This window comes from Hoplias malabaricus, chromosome 11 (genome assembly GCF_029633855.1).
Source record: "Hoplias malabaricus isolate fHopMal1 chromosome 11, fHopMal1.hap1, whole genome shotgun sequence".
Lineage (NCBI taxonomy): Eukaryota > Metazoa > Chordata > Actinopteri > Characiformes > Erythrinidae > Hoplias > Hoplias malabaricus.
Genome location: NC_089810.1, coordinates 34,176,055 through 34,197,330, shown reverse-complemented (window position 1 = coordinate 34,197,330; position 21,276 = coordinate 34,176,055). Strand labels below are relative to the sequence as shown.

At 40.8% G+C, this 21,276-nt stretch overlaps 1 protein-coding gene across 4 annotated transcripts; it reads left to right on the top strand.

The window, feature by feature from the left end:
* Positions 1-1,892: 1,892 nt before the first annotated feature.
* On the top strand, positions 1,893-21,199 carry LOC136709195 (von Willebrand factor A domain-containing protein 5A-like). 4 transcript variants are annotated; one of them, XR_010804459.1, is made up of 6 exons: positions 1,893-2,063; positions 6,350-6,558; positions 18,507-18,643; positions 18,764-18,972; positions 19,080-19,233; positions 20,081-21,199. XR_010804459.1 is itself a non-coding variant. In XM_066684263.1 (5 exons), the coding sequence occupies exons 3-5, from the start codon at positions 18,533-18,535 to the stop codon at positions 20,158-20,160; spliced, it is 345 nt and encodes a 114-aa protein (XP_066540360.1). In that variant the 5' UTR covers positions 1,893-2,063; positions 6,350-6,558; positions 18,507-18,532; the 3' UTR covers positions 20,161-21,199. The 4 variants fall into 4 exon arrangements, 3 of the variants coding, with proteins under 3 accessions (XP_066540360.1, XP_066540359.1, XP_066540361.1); XM_066684263.1 differs by lacking the exon at positions 18,764-18,972; XM_066684262.1 differs by lacking the exons at positions 18,507-18,643; positions 18,764-18,972.
* Positions 21,200-21,276: the final 77 nt, after the last annotated feature.

The following is a 21,276-nucleotide window of genomic DNA, read 5'->3' as shown; positions in this document are numbered from 1 at the left end:
AAAAAAAAAAAAAAAAAAAAAAAAAAAAATCCAGTCTCCTCTCAGTCCTGAAAGAGAAGGGTTTGAGAGGCTTAATCAGTGATGAAGAAATCCAGGTAATTCTTCTTTGTTTTCTAATAAATAAAATGTATTTTTCTTTTTTTAAATTTACTGCTGTGCCTTTTATGTACAGTTCTGTTCAGTTATGCTTGAGGAATATCTGAGTGCATAAAGAACAAAAGTGCAGGAGCAAAAATACCTAATCATACCCAGTGTTCCTTTAATTCAGTTAATTAAACATGCACCCAGGTGTTCAGTTGTGTGCAGACAGCTTGTAAAATCTCCATAGAAGAGTGGATAGTATAGATTCAAGAAATGCATGCACATCAGTGTTGTTCTTTTGCTAATCATACAATTATACTTTCAATAGGAGTTACACAGACAACTATTCAGTGGCAAAAAGAAGTCAGGGCGAATGGTCCTGTGGAGCCATCCCAACAAATGTATGAAGCTCCGGACCATACTTAGACCTAGACTATCTAAATTTAGTACAGAACGGGTGAGACATTTTAGGTTTTCTTACTTTTGCTCTTCTCCATATTTACACAATAAATCTTGTACAATTTAAAGTACTGTTTGTACATATTTATGTGTATATTTTTTCCAGATTGATGAGATGTATAAAATAATCCACACTGCTTTAGGCTTGGACAAGAAGGACCTTAGAAGTGTTGACTTTATTCTAGATGTTATGCTGCCAGAGGTAGGGAATTCAATAAGGCTACAGTATGATTCATTACAATAGAATTGGTAGATTAACAACAATGGGATAAAATACTACTAAATTTTATTATTAACCACTATTAATTTTATATTTACTACCACTGCAGGTGACTCTTGAAATATTGAACAAGCATGAAGGCTTCCATCAATACCAAGGAGAGGTGTCTCTTGCTACTCCAGGTGTCATTATTTGAATAAGAATGACAAAGGCTGCTTGATACATAAGCTTTATTGTAAAAGGTTATTCAAGTTTTATTTGTTACTTTTTGTAATATGTATATTTATTCCTTATTTCTTAGATTGGCTTATAAAAATGTTATATAAACAATTTAACAATGTTAAATAAATAGCTTGTAGTTCTAAAATTTTCTGATGTTTTATTATGTTTTAATCTGATGATTATTAACACATATTAATCATAAGTCAGAATTGCATTTTAACAGCCAAAATTAATGTCACTAATATTACATAACTCCAAGCCCTGTGGGTATTTAACAAAACAGGATAACTCATTTAGCCAGATAACTTTAACATTGTCCATGAGGAATATTCAGCTGTTCTTCAACTGTATAATCTTAATTCTAGGCCTACATTATATGTTTAAACAGAGAAATCCATACTGCTCTAGTTTGGTTTTCCCACCTGAGCTAAATGTATATTGTTAGTTAATAATCTTGAGATAAAAAGTGAGTAGAGCAGGAAAACACAAGGATACAGTGCAGAAAGTCAGCTGCATGGTAGTGTCTGTCTATTATAAATGTCACCATAAACAACTCCAATTTACATTGCATAAAAAAATATAATTTGTATAATATTGACATTCGCCGTGCAAAGGACTGGCGCCCCTCCAGGGTGTGCTCCTGCCTTGGGCCCATTGATTACGGGTAGACTCCGGACCAACCACGACCCTGAACTGGACAAGCGGTTACAGACAACAAATGAATGAATAAACATAAGACGCTATATGCACAGCAGCCTCTGTTCTGCCGTGTGTACCGGAACAGGAGCCGCTGTTCTGCTGTGTGTACCGGCACAGGAGCCGCTGTGCTGCTGGGTGTACCGGCACAGGAGCCGCTGTGACATACTTCCGGTATTACTGTGACGGGACAAAAGGGGACAGCACAGTAACATCTCGGCTACAGCTGGCTCTCCACACACACACACACAGAAAGAGAGAGAGAGAGAGAGAGAGAGAGAGAGAGAGAGAGACGCACACAACCACATTCAGACAGGAGAAAGACATGGGGCTCAAACATTCAAAACAGCGAAAACCAACAACGAGGAGAAGAAAAGTGTGCAGTGTAAGTATTTCAGTTTTTACGGTAATCGTGGTTTTACGGTAATTACGGTGCGTATTTCATTTGTGTCAATGGAAAAGGGACGATGTTTTCTTTCCTTTTAGAGAAGCAGATCTAGATGTAGTTTCTAAAAGATATTACATTTGTAATTTACAAAGCCTGAGAATAAAGTAGTCGCTTAAAACATCCTGGGGTTTTATTATTTTAATTAAATATTTATTATTTTAATACTAGTAAAATAGGCAATCGATTAAGCGTATTCATATAAATGTATAAATATTTAAAGTTACATTTTAATTAAGGTTTTCCCTTCCCTCGCTTGGTCGCGTTCTCATAATAGACGCGCACTTTAAATCTCTAACGGTCTTTAGATAAATTTCTGCTTTACGGCACTTTTGATAGTAACTGGCTTCATATGAGAAAACGCTACATGAACATATTCACTAATCCTACTAATGCTCATTCCTAAATAATGCTACTGTTAATAAATATTTATCATTTTTTAGCTGCTTTTACCACTTTTGTGCATGTCCAATGCTGCAACGCAGTCAGAGTCATATCCCAGATAGAAAGTCGTGTATTACAGCAGCTTAAATACCTTAAGAAAAAAACAAGATCAGACAAGAGTAAAAAGACCAAAAATAGAAAGAAATATATGTTAAAATAATCATTACTGAAATAGAAGGAAAAAATGTATTAGACTAAATTATTACTAAAATAGAAGAATGTATTATCTGCATAATAACAACTGTATGAATATATGAAATTATCTGTGCAATGACTAAGTATGTAACATAAATATTCTGCCAGTGTTTGAAAGTACAGAATGTGTGTCATGTCCAAGAATTATCTCAGAATTTCCAATGAGTGGCTGAGTATGAATAGTGTCTTAAAGTGAGTGTACTCTGTAAACGAGGGTGACCAGACGTCCTCTTTTACCCGGACATGTCCTCTTTTTTAGACTTAAAAAATGTCCGGCCGGAATTTCACAAACGTCCGGCATTTTGTTTTTCTAGAGCTTACATAGAACTTCGAGAAGTTTCATTCACAAACTAGTCCCGCCCTCCCCTACTCCGATTGGTTCGCTTGAGTGAGAAGGGGGCGTGGTGAAGTAGCCTAAAGTCTTCTGATTGGACGGTCTGACTGTAGCGCTACAGTTATTGGTCGATAACCTTCTCTGTAAATATTAAATTGGTCAGTCTTCACATCAGTAGTCCTTGTTTACGTCAGGCAAAGCTCATGTACCTACTCTCATCTTGAGCAGCTATGTCACAATCCCATGTACGAAGGTATAAAGTGGCAGTGCACAGTGATGTGAAAAGACTGAAGTTACAATGTCCAGCTGCTGTGTACATTAATGTCCCAGTAGAGTCAGTGTTGTACAGTGTGATGGCAGGTGATATAATCGAACCCCAGTACCCTTCTTTGTGGAGCTGAACAATGTGTCAAAATGCTTCTTGTTGTAAAATGCTTTTAACAGTTATTTTATTTAACAGGGATGTTTAAAGTATGACACATTTGGCCTCATAACAAACAAAGGCCAGCAAGGTAAAATCTCTGTTATTTTTCAAGTCAACTTAACAACTGCTAAGATTTCTGGATAGGGTGGGTACAGTCATGACGTCACTCTACTGAACTTTTCTATAATAGCATGAGCGTATATGTTTGCTAAAGTGAATACATAAGAGTCTATCAGAGTTCATATTAAATTCCCCATACCTGACAACAGAAATAAACAGCCTTTTAGTATTAGACAGGCAGTGTGTATCTCTTCTCTCCTCGTATCTCCTCTGTGATTTTACATGAATATAAAAAAAACGTAAGAGATCAGAATTAGACTCTTAGCATAGAGCTTACAGTGTGACAATAGCAATATGAAAATGGGCATATTTGTCATAAGACACACCATCATCAGAAAATATCTCAACATAATGATTAATAATGGACACATGAAGTATATAAAATAATTTGGTGACTTAAAATAATCTAGAGACATAGGATTACAAAAGATAAATTCTGGAGTAAGCCTGAAACCTACCTCTCTATATTACATATGAGTAAAAAGGGAAGAGGCAGGGAAGGGGGAGGAGTTTTATGAAGGAGAAGAGACGTCCCAATACAGCTGCCTATACCAAAAAAAGACCACTTTAATAATAATAGCTTTGTGTAATTTTTTAGGTTGTAATACATATATTTTAACTCTTTTACATCAGCAAGTTTTGTTTGTGGGCTAATTGTTGGCCCCAACATACGAAAACCCAATAGGGACTAGATGGGACCAGGAAGGGTTAAAAATAGCTCCAATATGAGGGACCCACCTGAACAATTCTGAAAAATCTCTTTAAATTGAGACATGAACCACTATGGGTCCATATGGACCCTATATATAGGCAGCCAACTGGGTCTAGCCCATGTACCAACCCAGCCAAACCCAGGCCCATCTTGAACCCAGCTAACACATGTTCAACACATGTGCCCTCTAAGATGTGTTGTCATGAAACAACTCTATTGTACTCTATTGTAAGATTGTTTTATGAATATTGAGCTCAGTTATAATGCATACCAGCTCCAGCACACGCAGGATGATATGATTTAAGCACTATTTTCTTTTTGAGCTCAGACGTATGTGACTTATCTCAGGATTAATAAGTAACTGAAGCACCAAAAATATGCTTTTGTGCTTTGTGTTTGTGAAGGTGAATATTTTATTATATATACAAATACAACTCAATCAATCAATCAAATTTTATTTATATAGCGCTTTTCACAACAAAAAGTCGTCACAAAGCAGCTTTACAGAGATCCGGGTCCAAGCCTCCTATGAGCAAGCCAGGGGCAACAGTGGCAAGGAAAAACTCCCTCAGCACACGAGGAAGAAACCTTGGAAGGAACCAAGACTCATACGGGGAACCCATCCTCCTCGGGTCGACACCGGAGACACAACAGAGAACAGAAGTAAAAGTGAAATGACCGATGAAGGGGTTATAGTAATATAAATGTAGTATATTAGTGATGATGGAGAAGCAGAAATGAAAATGGTGAGGATGATGATATTAGTGATGTATGAGTCTGATGAAGGAGGAGGTGATCAGGGATTCAGTGTGAGTTAAAATTAGGTGCAGAGTTAATCTGAAATAAAACAGCATGGCCAAGCATGATAGTGTAGATGAGACAAGGACAGGATCTTGTACAGGACACACAGGGGCTGGATCAGGGCAACACCTGGAGAGCAGCAGGACATCTCAAAGCATGAGAGAGAGACAGGAGAAAGAAAGCCAGACAAAGGGAACAAATAAAAACACAGAGGTTAGTAGGGTCATGGTAAAGAACGGGGAAATTTGTCCTGCGAAAAAAGCTTCCACTGGTCAGGCAAGAGAACCCAGCGACAGACAGCGTGTTGGCGGTTACTACACAGCTAACTAAGAATGCTGTAGCTATGGTGATATGACAGGGTTACTCATATGAGGAGGGGACTCCAACTGTTTTGCAGGCCCTAAATGAAGTTTATACTCCATAAAGTGAGTGCCCCACATGTAGATTACCACCACATATTGGTCACTAAGTGTCAGTACGCTGTTTACTAACAGGAAGAAAATTCATATGAGAAAATGGCTACTCTCTTAAAGAAACACTAGGTAGTATTTTCAGCTTCAAATTTCAGCTTCGAATAGAGCCTCTGTCTTCACTTAGCACTGCAGGAACAGAACTATGTAACATTTACGTTAAGATATGTTTCTGTGCAGCAAAGCTACAGTTCAATTGGTTAATTATCTAATCTAATTTTTAATGTATAATTTAAATAAAAAATTAAATATGCTCATTTGTCATTTTATGGTAATTTTTGTGCAGTATTAAAAATGACCATTTAAATTTTATTAAACAAAAAGCGCATCGTAAAAATGAACTGGTATGAAAATAGCACGTGAAGAATATATTGGTCACTGCATCCATTATAAGCACCATCAGGAAAAAGTGCTGCAAAAGCATGTGAACAATGTGTTCTGTTCTCAGGGATAATAATGTATTACTTACGTTAAAATTAAAAATAGTAGAAAGGTGGAATCTTATTCACTCATTGTACTGCAGTGTTTGTCATGTTGCATGAGTGTGTGCTTGCATTTACTGTGCTTTAATTTACATTAACTTGACTGCAGAAGCTGTGCATGGAATAACTAATCCCTGCTCTTTAGGAAAGCTGTTCAAACTCTTAGCCAAGTGCATATGGACAGTTTCACTGGGTATTTCAGTGCAGGAATCATTTAACATTGTGTTTCATATTTTCACCCAAGTTCCTCTCAACACGGTAGAGGTGGAGGTGCAGGTGATGGGGTTTGTTGCCACAGTCACCTCCACCCTGCAGTACACGAACAATGAGGAGGAGGAGTGTCCTGTGGAGGTGATATTCGTGTTCTCGTTACCTGCGGAAGCAGCTGTCTGTCATTTCAGTGCCAAAATCTATGGAGAGGAGGTGGTGGCTGAGCTGCATGAGAGAGTCAGGGTGAGTGAGAAAGGTGCCAGATTAATGAAAACACTTAAAACAATCCTTAAAATATATATTCATAATTTGGCAGTATCTTTCAGGTTATATATATGGTAACACTTGTGGTGGAGTATGGACCAGATCAAGAAATGAAAACTTAAGACTCTCCACTCTGATGATAAGTTCTGAGACAGAACCCACATTCCACAGAGTGTGTGTGTTGAAAGACTCTGCACCCCCCCTCCCCCCACACACACAAACTCATGCACATACCTGTGTCCACAACAAAGACTAAGCAGAACACTTTTCAGTGACCCCCCCCTTATATATATATATAAATATATTTAATAAAAATAATCCAGTACTCTCATTATGCTATATTCAAGTATGTACGAAGTATACTCTATTCATTATTTGTATTAGCCAAAAATATGTGATTTCTCTCTACGCCGACAAGCTGACTCTCCAAAGACTCTTAAAGCAAAGAACTTCACGCAACTGCCAAGGGTCGCCTTGTGTCAGTTAGCAGTGCAATACAGAAACTACAGAGTAACGTCGAGTAATTGTCAGTAATCTTTTCTTTGTTTTATTTGTGTTCCTGTTTGTAGCCCAATTCAAGTTTAATTTTACGACTGATCAAAGCAGGTGAAACTTATTTTGGCCAGAATAAAAGACACCCCTGAGACAGAGAAAGATTTTTGTAAAATAAGTATAAGCTAATTAATTCGTAAACCAGCTTCTGAAGATTGGAGGAAAACAGCAAACTTTTATCTTGACGCCCCTTCCATCGGGAAGGAGACATCCAGCCAGGCCAGCAGCTCTCTGTGAAGGGAATCCCCGACTGACGTCACACCGTCTAAAGGACACCTAAAGTGGCTGACTCATCCTGGAGGGACTCTCCCCACTAAACAGCCTAACTTCAGCCTTGACAAGTCAAACACCGGAAAACAGAGCGAAAATCTACTGGACGTGTCGGCTGTGATCATAACCAAAAGAAGAGAAAGTAAGCTAAATTCCTCATTTTCAGAGCTGAGAACGAATTAAATCTCTTGGTAAAATTATACCATAATTATATCATTTAGCAACACCTCATTTACAAGCCATATAGCCTAGCCAATTACTAAATTCGAACCGGTTTCACCTGCGTTGATCCCGTGAGATTTTGATGATTGTGCTATGTTTATCAAACTATTATCTTTCCTTTTAATAAAGTGTTTCCATTATTTGAAATAATACAGTGTGTGGAGTTTGTTCATTAAGAGTCTGAAAACCCTGAAGAACTCACGTAGCGGTGACAGTATCCCCTCTCTAATTAATTGTTAATAATTTTGTCATTTAAGTCAGTAATAATAATAATAATAATGTTTTTATTACTACTACTTAATAACATTACTACATAATGTTATTAATTTTTTTTGGCGCCCACACGAGACAGGAAAAAGTCTCTTTATGAACAAACTGTAAACACTGATAAATAATCTCAGCTTGGGATAGAGAAATCCTTTCCGTTTATTCCGTTTATTTTGCTGAATAACGATTGAGATTCAAAGCTTGATGTGGGCAATTTCGTGTTGTGTGTGTTACTGTTGAAAATCTGTTCTGTGGTATATACCGTCGAAAATAAACTTGATCGCTTTTGAAGTGCGTGGCTCTGCGCCATTTTGCATGCATACAACTATAAGGCCTCAGCACCCCCAATGCGCGTATTCCGCGGTGGGTCATTGCTACAGTTCGATCCTCGACCGCGAAATCCGGCGAGAAGGACCTCCGAACCGAATTTCTCTGCTCGTTTTAAAACTGGGTCGCTCCCAGCGTTAATAATAATAATAATAATAATAATCACGCACTAAGCGATTGGAGGTTACTAAAGAACACAGCCGAAAATACGGCCTGTGTAGAGAGCGGTCTGCTCTCTTCAGCTCTTCCTGGTGGACTGAACGCGAATTCAGGAAACGAACGACCCCTTTGAAGGGGCGGAGCTAAAACTAAGGAGGGAAATTCAAAACGCCCCGAAAACAGAGGAAGCCTAATTCCCTCTTGAGGTTAAAGTGCGTGATTGCAGGAAAATCACTTCATAACTAGCGTCTATTGAAGCGTGTCCTCCCGTGCTCCTCCTTGTGGTCAAGTGTGGTGTTAACCTTGACGTTTGATTACCACCGAGGCAACCTTAAGTGTTTAGCAGCCCTCTGGTGCTTAAAAGCTGTCATTACAAATGAAATCCTTTTAATGTACCTTAGTGTTCGAAATCTGTGTTCCCATTTTAGACTTTTTAGTTAACGCCCTCTAGTGTTAAAACATCCCGCTACAGTGGAAATTCCCATTCGTGTTGCATTGTGTCTGCTCGTGCTGTGTTTATTAGAATTCCCACCATTGGTGGGACTGGTGGTCATTGCTGCTATTGCATTATAAACTTGCTTGTCACCCTCTGGTGTCGCGGTCTGGTATTACAATTTAAGTTCACCCCAATACTGGAAACTTGCTGTTGCCATTCAGATTTACTTTCAGTGCCCTCTAGTGGAGAAACTCGCTATCGCAATTGAAATTGTCTGATCATTTCACACTCACAAGACCTGGTATTACAGTTCTAGTGGCTGTCTCTAAACTCTGCATATCTGAATAACTACGATTAAAGGCTTAGCAACACAGTAAGCTGATACAGCTATAACATACAGTGAGCAGTAATTAGAGATTGGGATTTTAAATTGATACCAGCTCGTAAACACAGTTAAAAGGGAAAGTCTTTTTATTTTTCATTATTTTTAATAATTCCTTAATTTGGAAAATTTCTTTTGCTATTATAATACTTTAATTTGAAATTTTTAATTTGGTTTAATAATTTTTAATTATTTTTTAAAAAATTTGTAATAATTCTTTAATTATTGGAAAAAAAAAATTCCCGCTCACTTGTGTATAGCAACTTTCCCTCCACACTCTACTACTAACAGTCTTCCTTTAGAGATTCACAAGTGAACTCAAACACCATACAGACTAACATTTATTCTTAGAGCACTCGGTATAGGTGAATTTTAATTCAGTTTAATTTAAAAGGGATTAACGGGATTAATCCTAATTAAATAGAATTAATGTACACCTCACAGTTAGACACAGCTAACATGGCAGGAGGGACTTCTCCCCCGGAAGTATATGTAGATAGCTTGTGGGATGAGGCATTCTCTGTTCTGGCCAGCCTCACCAGTGATGTGATGCCTGGACTCGCAGAAACAGTGCAGAAAGCGTCACAGGTCAGTCGTGATCACATGGTGGCCAAGTGGATAGAGAACCACTTAACAGACATACTCAAGGGCAAGTCCCTAACTGAGGCATTAGGTCAAATAGCCATCCTCACTGTAGGACAGCTCAGGGCCAGTGAACGTGAACTTGATGTATCACGGCGACAGCAAGCAAAGGTGGAGGCAGAACGAAATGGCTGAAGGGAACACACTGCCCCAGGTCACTCCTGATGTGCCACCTAGTGCCGCTACAGAAAGACAAGACCAGCAGGAAGATGGTGTGGATCAGGAACCAGACTCAGGGACCATAACCTTTAGAGCTGCTGCAGCACCTCCTCTGGTATCAACAGGTATTTCGCCTGCACCTGTGTCTCCTGTCAGCCGTCCATTGCAACGCCCTCCTAGACCCAGAGCACTGCAACCCAGTGCCTGGCCCCCTCAACCTCTACACTCTCCCGGTCCCTCATACAAGGACCTGGACAAAATCGCACGCAATATAACCCGCTTTGATCCCAAACCTGATGGTTCTAATGCTATCTTTTCCTACCTAAAGATATTGATTTCTACTTACAACGGTTCCCTGGAATCACAGTAGATGACAGCATATCCCCATAAAGGATATGAGCGAAAAACTTAGAACCAGCCTTCTGATTCTAATAAAGAAAAGAAGGAAAAATACTGGTATCAAAATAAAGAAAATCATGCCAAAGAGAAATTTAAAGGCAAGGAATTTAACTCTAAGGAATTAGAGGACATCCGCCGAATGCTTGCAATGATTTGCAAAGAAAAAAAGAAAAAACCTGACGTTCTTTCTATCACCTCTGTGCGGTCTGACCCAGAGCCATCCTCTAACACCCTAGAAATGGTAGAGATATGTAGGAGAGGTGACAAGCGAAGCTCTGTCTTCTAGTGTACCGTGCAATCTCCTTGTGACCCAGGCAAGCGCTGAGGACCAAATGGTACAGGGGGTTGACTCAAAGACACCCTCCAGTGCTGTTTTGTTTGTTCAGTTAGACGGTAAGGAAGGTTCAATGCCAGACGACCCTTTGGTCATTGAAGGCGACACACCAGTCCAACAATTCATGGGACACTTAACTGAGAAAGTAGTTGCACGCAAAGACCCACCAAGTCAGATCCCTCACTTTGTGGAAGAGGAAACTGAGCCCATGGTGGCCACACCAGAGACCACAGTCTCTTCCTGGCCCCCTAATGCCATGTTAGAACAGCAGAGCACATTTCTGTGCACTTTCACTAAGCCTTCCACAACAGACATTCCCGGCCTTCCGATCGTGAACAGCCTCACAATGCAGGACCATCATGTTGACAATGTCGTTCTGGCTCTGTGGACTGACAAGTCCGCCATAAACCAAACCCTCTTTGAGACCCTGCGCCTCACTCAACCAAATATTCCTTTGGTGAGCAGTCCTTGTCGCTTCCCTCTCGACCCGACATCAAAAGTAATGTCACCCACTGATGGAATTTGTGCTCTAACCATCCAGTGGAACAAAAGGGTACTCACCCATTATTTCTTGGTCGTCCCTAACTTGCCACATGACACTTACATTGGAAGTGACTTCTTGGTGCGCCTTGATGTACATGTAGACACGTTCAATAATGTGCTGTGGTCCTTGACTGATGTTTCGATAGAAACCTGATCCTCAGATCCCAGCAACCTAGGCTCAGGACAAACTATTCCTGAGGTATGTCAGGTTACTAACCAAGTTTCCCTTGTGGTACCCGCGAACACTGCAAATGTACCCATCGCTTGGTCATGCGTCCTGGCCAACACTTAAGCCACGCTCATGAGCTTTTCCAACCGTCAACTCAGTTCTTTGAACTAGGTCTTACCCTAGAAGCCACACCTTTGGTGGAAACACGAGCCTTGACAATTCCTCATTCATCTCCTCTGGGTTGGTTGGTCAGTACGAAATTCCATGACTTCGAGTTGCGAATCCCTATTATAGGACCAATGCCTGAATCCCTGCCTCTTGATCATCTAGAATCAAAGGTGTTCTATACTCAATCGACACGAGCCGTTTCTCTCTTCTCGGCTCTGGACATGAGTAAAGACGCCATTTGCAGAATAGATCTTGCCGATGATGATCAAATGACAGTCATGGTCCTTTCCTTAAATTCATTCCTGGAATCCTCCTGGGAAACATCTTTTCTCCCAGAAACGGGAGAAGACACTTTGAATCCACGCAATTCAAAAGAACTATCTGACTCTGAATTTATTAATCAAGTCGAACAAGTTCTAAAGGAGGCCGATGCCCTCCAAAGCGAAGAAGAATGCGAGAAACTCTGTGAAGTACTTTTTAAATACCAAAAATCATTCGCCAAAGATTCAACGGACTGTGGTCTCACTGACATTCACTCAGTGCGCAACCCCACTCGTCCAGGAGCACCACCCACATTTGTCCGCCAATACAAAATTCCATTGGCATCCTATGGACTGGTACAAGAAATCATTGATGACTTGCTGGAAAAGGGCATAATCTGACCCTGTAACAGCACACAGCACAGGTAAATGGCACCTGACCATTGACTATCGGAAACTAAATCAACAGGTTCCATTGTTTCGGTGGCCGATGACACAATTAGAGCAAGAACTTCCCTCGGTCTGAAACGCTAAATACTTTTCCACCATCGATGTAGCCTCGGGATTTCTGGATTCTGGATTCCATCCCGGTGCAAGCGGAAGACCAACACAAGCTAGCTTTTACCTTCGCGAACCGACAGTATACATTCACTCGGTGCCCCTTTGGGTATGCCAACTCTCCAGCGGAGTTCAACATTTTCTTAAAATGTGCCTCCCGCGAGCGAGGCACCCTCATATATGTGGATGACATACTCATACGCAACCACTCCCTACAAGCACACATTGACGAGATTGATCATGTTCTTGACCAGCTCACAACAGCAAGTGCGAAAATATCACTCTCCAAATGTCAGTGGTGCAGAACAAAGGTGAATTACATCGGTCTGCTCGTAAGCACTGATGGTGTTGAACCACAAGTGAGTCGAATGCAAGGGGTAACAGACCTCGCAGCACCCACCAATATTAAGGAACTCCATAGTTTCTTAGGAGTATGCAACTACTCACGCCAGTTCATAGAAAACTATGCGGACCTAGCCCGTCCACTTTATGACCTACTAAAAAAGGATACTCCATTCACCTGGGGCAAAGCCCAGGAACAAGCCATGCAGGCACTGAAATCTAAACCGTGCACAGCCCCATGCCTTGCCTACCCTGACAGCAGCAAAGAATTCTACCTAGAAGTGGGGTTCTCTGACCACTGTCTCAGCTCCAGTCTGTATCAATTACATGACATAGCCTATGCTAGTAAAATTATGCTGGAACACACATATAGTGACTGCGAAAAAGCACTACTAGCAACAGTGTGGGCAGTCAAACATTTCTCCAACTACCTAGGTGGTCAGAAGGTGATTGTTGAAACTCATCATCAGCCAATCACTTTCCTGAACAGCCAACGAGTTCGAGAGGGTGTAGTAACTAACGCTCGAGTAGCCTCCTGGCTAATGGCTCTCCAAAGCTTTGACTTGAAGGTACGTTACGCACAAAACTACAAGAGCCCTCTAGCCACAGGACTTGCTTCCTGCAGGCGATGTGAAGGAGACATTCCTTCCCAAGTGCCACAGACTCCAGAAACCCTCATACCTACCGTGGCTAACCACCACTATTTTGACCCTAACACATGCAAAAACCTTGTCTCTGCATGTGTAGATGTTTGTTCATTCCGCCGAGAACACACCCTAATGGCAGGTGTGGGTATTGTTTGAATAAACGGGTGGCCTCACGAACCCCTAATGAATTCTCATCACAATTCAGTCTGCAGTCCAGAAAAGCATAAAAATGTTGGTCCAATCTCCAATTATGCACGCCTAAGCTTCACATGCCACTTGAAACTGTGGAAAACCAACAACTACACCACATCAAACAAAAAGCCAGTCAAACACAAAGAGCTTTTTGCGGCGTGTGAACACTTGGTAGACACACATGACCTGCAGATCTACTGGAAGAAAGTGAGGGGTCACTCCCGAGTCCCGGGAGATGACAAAGAATTCAGTGACCAGGCAGATAGCTTAGCCAAACAAGGGGCCCATGAAGGCACACCATGAACATTTGATCCAAACCTGCCCGACATCGAAGTCCTAGCTATTTCACAGTCTCGAACTGTAGCGACAGTGTCACCTGACAATGCTAAAACTACCATTGCCTCTACTAAACCTGCTTTTTCTGACGCCGACTTAGTTACTCTCCAAGCTCGGGACCCGTCCATTTCTAAAATGCTTATGCATGTCCCTGACCCATCTACATGTCCCATTTCGGCTCAAGATCTTGACACCATACTAGGCTTTAAAGACCTATACGGCACCAGAGCGTCCCTCCAAGTCGTCAAAGGCTTGCTTGTTCATGCCACTGACTCACACACTTCACCTGCGTTCGTGATTCCTCAGTGCCACAGGGGGGTGATTCTGATGCACGCTCATGACTCCCCATCTGCAGGACACAAAGGGGTCAAAGCAACACACCATGCGCTTTGGCAGGTGGCATATTGGCCCCACATGGTAAAAGATGTGGCTGATTACATTAAAGGCTGTCTGGTATGTTGCCAGTTTCAACCCTCAAATCCTCTTGATAGAACCCCCTTGCAAAAGAAAGGGTTATCCTTCCCTTGTTCAAACCTCCAGATAGACTGGGTTGGACCACTCACCCGAACAGTAAGAGGTAAGTACTTCCTCACAGTCACATGTGCATTCACTAAATGGGTAGAATGCCTCCCTGCACTGAATGACACAGCGCTAACCACTGCCTTACTGATGAACCATGTCTTCTCACGGCCTACCCAGCCATGTCGACTCTGACAGAGGGACACATTTCACAGCAGAGGTCATGCAGAAGCTCTGGCAACTCCTAGGAGTAAAAGCCAGCCTTCACATTAGCCACCATCCTCAAAGCTCAGGTCAGGTAGAGCGAGCCAACCAAACAGTTGTTAGCATACTGAAAATGTACGTAGCAGCAAACCAGCAAGACTGGATCTGCAGAAACACCTCAAAGCCACTTTTGCATTCGCCCAGCAGAAACTGGAAAAAAGAGCAGAAGGTCACAAAGCGTACTATGATCACAAGGCATCCTATGACGAACTCCAAATAGGGGACAAGGTGTGGTACTACATCTTTGTCCAACCTGTTGAAAGGTCATGGAATACAGGGGAATCTGGCCCGCAAATTCCTACCCCGATGGTCTGGTCCCTGTAAGATCACAGACAAACTGTCCCCCGTTGTGTACCAGATCAAGATAAACAAAGTTCGGGACAGTACTGAGCTCAAGTGGGTCCGCCGCAACCAAATCAGACCACACACAACTCCCATGGGACTTGTAGGGGATGCTAATGCTTGTGTTAGGTCATAAACAATAGAACCAAAGGCAAGAAGGGTGTCGGTTAACAAACAACTACAGCCTTCTACTCACACCTTAGTTCCTCTATCCCTTTTCCCCTTTTCCTCTCACTCTTCAGCAGGCAACAAGCTTCTAACCAGACTGAGGACACTCAGGGTCCAAGATCCTAGTCCCTCATCGTCAGTTATTGTAGAGTGTTTATCCTAGACGTAAAACTTTTATCAAAAGGGGGGTATAGTGGAAATTTTTTATAATTTTTCTAAAAAACGACTCGCCGTAAATACCCTAAATCTAATCATGAGCATCTCTGCTGGTAGGAAGGCCCCGCTGCTCATTCTCCTGATCGTCAGCTCCCTAGGAACCGCCATGCTCCCTGAAGTGATTGAACCGGGTCCTGACTCTGGAATAGTACTGAAAGACCAGCCAGGACTGCTAATCAGTAATTGTCGCCTCCATACCCAGAGAGTATTCGTACAGTTGAATCCCGCCGAAGCATGTAGGAAAAATCTACAGATAACCGCCTTGCAAACTGGCCAGAATGGAGCTAGATGGACTGAGGAAGCTATCAGCCATGCCGAAGCTGACGTAACTCATATGCTCCACCAGCTACAAAAGTTTACCATAACGCAATCAGAATTAAGTGGTTTTAACAAACAGTCTAAACTTTTCATAGGGGGATTGCTAATGGCAGCTGCAACTGTGGGATCACTACTGAGTCTCGGAACGTCCACCGTCAATGCCGTCAATGTAGCCACTGTCAAATGTCAAGTAGGAGAATTGCAGGCTGAAATTCCAAACATTAAAACCCAATTAAAAAAGCAGCAACAACACCTGCAAACAATCGGACAAACCCTACATGGCACCGTCGTAGTACTCAATGCTCACAGTGTCGCTTTGAACAAAACGCTCCAGACGGTTAACTCTTTGCTTTCAGTAGTGCAACTTGACCTTGCCCACATCCAGCTTGTGAATATGCTATTGTCTGCTATGCTACAAGAAATCAGCTCCTCTGTGGATAGCCTAGCTATGGGGAGGATTCATCCCTATCTGGTGCCTCTATCCTTAGTACAGGAGATTTTGTCTACAGCAACTCAAGAAGTAGTTACTGATCTCCAGGCCCACCTAGCCTATACCTTAGGTAACACCATCTCAATTTATGTCAATCCTCAAGACAGAGAATAAGTATTCATCATTAACCTTCCCATAATGGCGCCTGAAAACATCTACCATTTGAAAGATGTTGTCAACGTTGGTTTCTGGCAAGATTCTGCCTTCGTGTAAAGACAACACCTCTTGTAGCATACCAAGATGATAACCCTGATCTGTACTTGGTACCCAACTTGCTTATGTGCACACTCACTAAAGACATCCACTTCTTGTGCCCTAGCAAACCTTTTATTCGTGACAACGTAAATGGGATCTGTGGCCCTACAGACCCTACAGGCCCTACTAACCTATGATCACCCCTTCCTAGCCAGACTTTCTGGGTAGATGTCCCCGTAGACGCAATCCTACATGTAGGAGACCTGGCCCTGTATCACCTGAACCCTGACCAATATGAGAGCGACATAGAAATCTCAGATTTCTTCTCCAAGCACACCATCGAGCTAGATACTAAAACACTAACTCGCCTAGAATATGAGGGAACCCAAGTCATTGACCTAACCTCTATTGATAACACTCTTAAAGAACTGTCGTCTCAAACCCTCTGGCCAGTACAGCCTGTCACATATGCATGGTCCACTCCAGACACCTTAATAGTTACACTGGTAGGATTAGGATATCTTTTGACCTTTGGTATAGCTTGGTTCTATTTCAAACGCACTTGAGCCCTACAGAGCAGGTTAGAAACCTGGTCTAATAAAATGGTTAAGTTTGTTAGACATAAGAGAGCCCAGAGAGGTGAACCCCCAAGTTTTAGATATGAAGCCGAAGGCCATGTCGAAAAACCAGCTCTCGAGGTTGTGTTTGAACAAGACCTACCCATAAATAATTAGAATCCCTTCAGCATGCAAACATTAACACTCCATATGCACCCATACACTGATAGGAATATGCCTGCTGATCTCACCTTCCTCCACAGCAAAAGTTCTTTTCAGCTCCATGCTCCCTGCCGGACCATAAAACTGAAAAAAAAGGGGGGGGGATGTAGTGGAGAACATACATTCCACAGAGTGTGTGTGTGTTGAAAGATTCTGCACCTATCTCCCCCCCCCCTTTCTTTGTTTTATTTGTGTTCGTGTTTGTAGCCCAATCCAAGTTTAATTTTACGACTGATCGAAGCAGGTGAAACTTATTGTGACTAGAATAAAAGACACCGCTGGGACAGAGGAAAATCTTTAAATACGTATAAGCTAATTAATTCAAAAATTAGCTTTGAAGAACGGAGCTGAATTATTCGACGTACTTTCATCGGAAAAGGAATATCACTCCGGGAAATCTGGCCAGGCCAGCAGTTCTCTGTGAAGGGAATCTCCGACTGACGTCACACTGTCTAGAGAATGCCGAAAGTGGCTGACTCATCCTGGAGGGACTCTCCCCACTAATCAGCCTAACTTCAGCCGTGACAAGTCAAACACCGGAAAACAGAGCAAAAATCTGCTGGACACTTAGGCTGTGATCATAACCAAAAGAAAAAAAAAGTAAGCTAAATTCATCATTTTCAGAGTTGAGAACGAATTATATCTCTTGGTAAAATTATACCTAATTGAATAATTTAGCAACCCCTCATTCACAAGCCATATAGCCTAGCCAATTACTAAATTCGAACTGGTTTCACCTGCGTTGATTCCATGAGATTTTGATGATTGTGCTATGTTTATCAACCTATTATCTTTCTTTTAATAAAGTGTTTCCATTATTTGAAATTATACAGTGTGTGGAGTTTGTTCATTATGAGTCTGAAAATACTGAAGAACTCACGTAGCGGTGACAGTATTTCCATCTCTAATTAATTGTTACAATTTTTGTAATTTAAGTCAGTAATAATAATAATAATTATTATTATAAGTTATAATCACCATTAAGCATAACCAGCTTGAATACTGTTACTCCGCTACAGGAACATGCTTTTAGGATCAACACACAAAACCACAAATAAATTTAATTCCATGATTGATATTGCTCATTTACATATTTCACTTTAGAATTACAAGGAGAAGAGACAGAATTTTACTCTCCTCAAAATTACCAACATACATGCATGTATTGTCACTGTTGTCCATACCAGAACGTCAGGTCATGTGGTTATTCTTCACTTGTTTTGGTAAAGAAATGTTCTTACAGGTAAAATATTTTGTGTTTTTATGTGTCAGAACCTGTTGAATATGAGGACCCCTACATGAAGTTGCTCTCTCTCCAGAAAGCTGCAGGATACTGGGACATTGATAGTAAACTCCTCAGTGTGTTTGGCAAGACAGAGAATGAACTAATCCAGAAGAGGCCTGCACAGGTTATTTTTAGTTATTTATTATGTTATGTAAGGCTTATGTGGATCATGCCTAATAAATATACAAGCCTCTTCAATGACTCCAGCAACTGAGTGACAACTGGCTTTGTGTGGCTTTTGAAGCAATTATGGTGACCAGACAGGACAGAGCTGGCAGGTGAACTGTGGACAAATCAATGAGCAGCAAGCTAACAAAAGCAGTAGTTAAGTGGAAACTCGGGTTTTTTCTCAAGTGCCTCCATCTTAACTAAAATCCAATGCTGTATAAACAAGAGCAAGAGGCTACAACTACAGATGATTTGGAACCATTGGTTGATATACATACGTGATAAGTATATATGATTTGATATTGCAAACACAATATTCCCTACATTTGTATGAGGTTTGTTTCTTTTCCTTGGGTTAAAGTAATAGCTGTTTTTCCCATAATTCTGTGCAGGTGGATAATGCAGTGTGGGTCACCATTGTGGCTTTAATCTGGCTCCACAGCTTCAAAAAGCCAGAACAGGAAGAATGGAAGTTCATAGCCATAAAGGCCACATCCTGGAGCCGTTCTCGGAAAGCTACAGAATATCAGCAGCAAAAACATCTAGGTATCAATGAAAATGAGCAAATGACCAGTTGCCCAATCTCTCCATGTTAAACTACTCATTACACACTAATCAATACAGAGAGGGAGTGATATAAAATGAGATAACGCAGCTTGTGTGTGAGTTCTGAAGATCAGTCACCAGTGCCAAAATCCCACATTATAGCACGAAACCTCAAGTTTATTACTGTGATTATACCACAGTTTGTTACCGCCATTTATTATTAGGTTTTAAGATAAAGAAAAAAGAAAAAAAATTGTTTATCGACATTCCACAAGGTTAAACTGTTCCATTCCGTCATATATTCCTTTTTGCTTTTTCAACAAATTCTGGATCCTGACCTGGTTCTGTTCAGGATTTTTGAAACTTGGTTTCCTCCAGCGAGCCAGTCTGTGTTACACTGGTTTTGATGCATATCAACTATGTTATTCAGAACTGCTCTCTGTCTAAGGACAGCGCAAAACTGAGATAGATAGAGTCAGTAAAATGTCATGATTTAACAATTTTTACAGCATTTATACAGGAGCATTTTCCTGTTTTTATTTCCCTGCAATTTTCTTTTGTTTACAAAGTGGAAGAAGCAGATAACTGCTGCATTGTACCATAAATCTTTATTCTCTTTAACATTGGGTATATAACAAGAAAACACCCCTGTTCCATACTGGTTGAAAAAAGTCCAGGCACTCAACCGCTGTACTGTAAGCGCTGGTGTTGCTGGGTTATGCGTATTTTTGCAATTACTGTGCAACATTGGTGCTTATGGAAGTTCTCTCAGCCAATCGCACTGCAGGGTCAGGATTAACTGTGGTATAATGATGATAACAATGCTTGTGATTTATGTGTGTTTCAGTGGGGAAGCTGTCTGAGTGTATCCAGGCTGGAAAAGCTCTGCTGGAGTCTGAAGTGAAGGAAGAAAATCTTGGTCTTTGAGTGAAGTCGGACCTAATATCTAAAACAATCATCACACTACTCTTGCACTCACTCTCCCTGATTCTGACTGATCTGGTACCACAGATTCCTAAAAAAAATAAAATACAATGTGCTGGCCATAGGATGCATGCACAAACAACAAAAGAAAACACATGTAACTGGACAGTGTTTTAGTCAGTCTCATTCAAGACAAGTCAAAACTGATGAAAGTTGAGTCTTTAAGCATGTGACAAGTCAGATTTCATGTGGTAGGTGTAGCGCTGTGGGTTACAACTCTGACTTCTTTGCACAAGACTTGGATTAAGTTCTCTGATTGGGAAAATGACCAATACTACAACAAAGTGTCCTTGGACAAGATTCCTAACACAACAATCGCCTACATCAGTAGCTGCCTGTGTAGTCGTGTCTGCATTGTTTATATAAATGTGCAACACTTCCTCTCTGCTGCTTTGTCAAAGTTCACTAAAGCTTTAATAAAACTGTTCACAAATTGAAAGTAAGGAATTATACTCCACATATATTATTAGTGCCTTACTTTTTATTTATGTGTCTAATAAGGCCTACGGGTCTGAATTTGTACCTTTGCTACAAAAAAAAATGCTTTAGCATTTGCACCAGATACTTGTGCATGCTCAGGAGTAAGACATGTGAAACATTCTGGGAAATACATAAATATTTATTGTGAATGCACAAATCTGTCTGGGTTTTCATGTGTTTCATGCAAAGGTCATTTTAAAGGTTCATTATTTATGTGTGCTGTAGACCTATACAGTGTACAATTTGTTTTCCTCACTGCAAATATACACTTGTATTGCTGCTCTTTCATTTTGCAACCACACAAGTACTTTTTTGCACAAAACTGCTTATTGTTTTATGTGTGATATTAATGTAATCAAGAATTATTTGCACTTTTAAATACTGAAGATTGAGTGCTACACTTACGCATGGCTATTATTGTTAAAAAAAATGTTCATTACAACTTATATTTACTACATTAGAATATTGTTGCTGTTCATAATGTGTCAATAATCAAAAATTAAATCAGTAAATCATCTTCTGTGTGAACTCTAGAAATGTATTTCTTTGAATAATAAATATAACAAGATTTACTTTTTT

Excerpts from the sequence above, each read along its gene's own strand:
- LOC136709195 (XM_066684262.1), top strand. The coding sequence starts at position 6,385 with ATGGGGTTTGTTGCCACAGTCACCTCCACCCTGCAGTACACGAACAAT. Across the intron at positions 6,559-19,079 it reads AGCTGCATGAGAGAGTCAGG|GTGGATAATGCAGTGTGGGT; the intron begins GTGAGTGAGAAA and ends AATTCTGTGCAG. Across the intron at positions 19,234-20,080 it reads TCAGCAGCAAAAACATCTAG|TGGGGAAGCTGTCTGAGTGT; the intron begins GTATCAATGAAA and ends TGTGTGTTTCAG.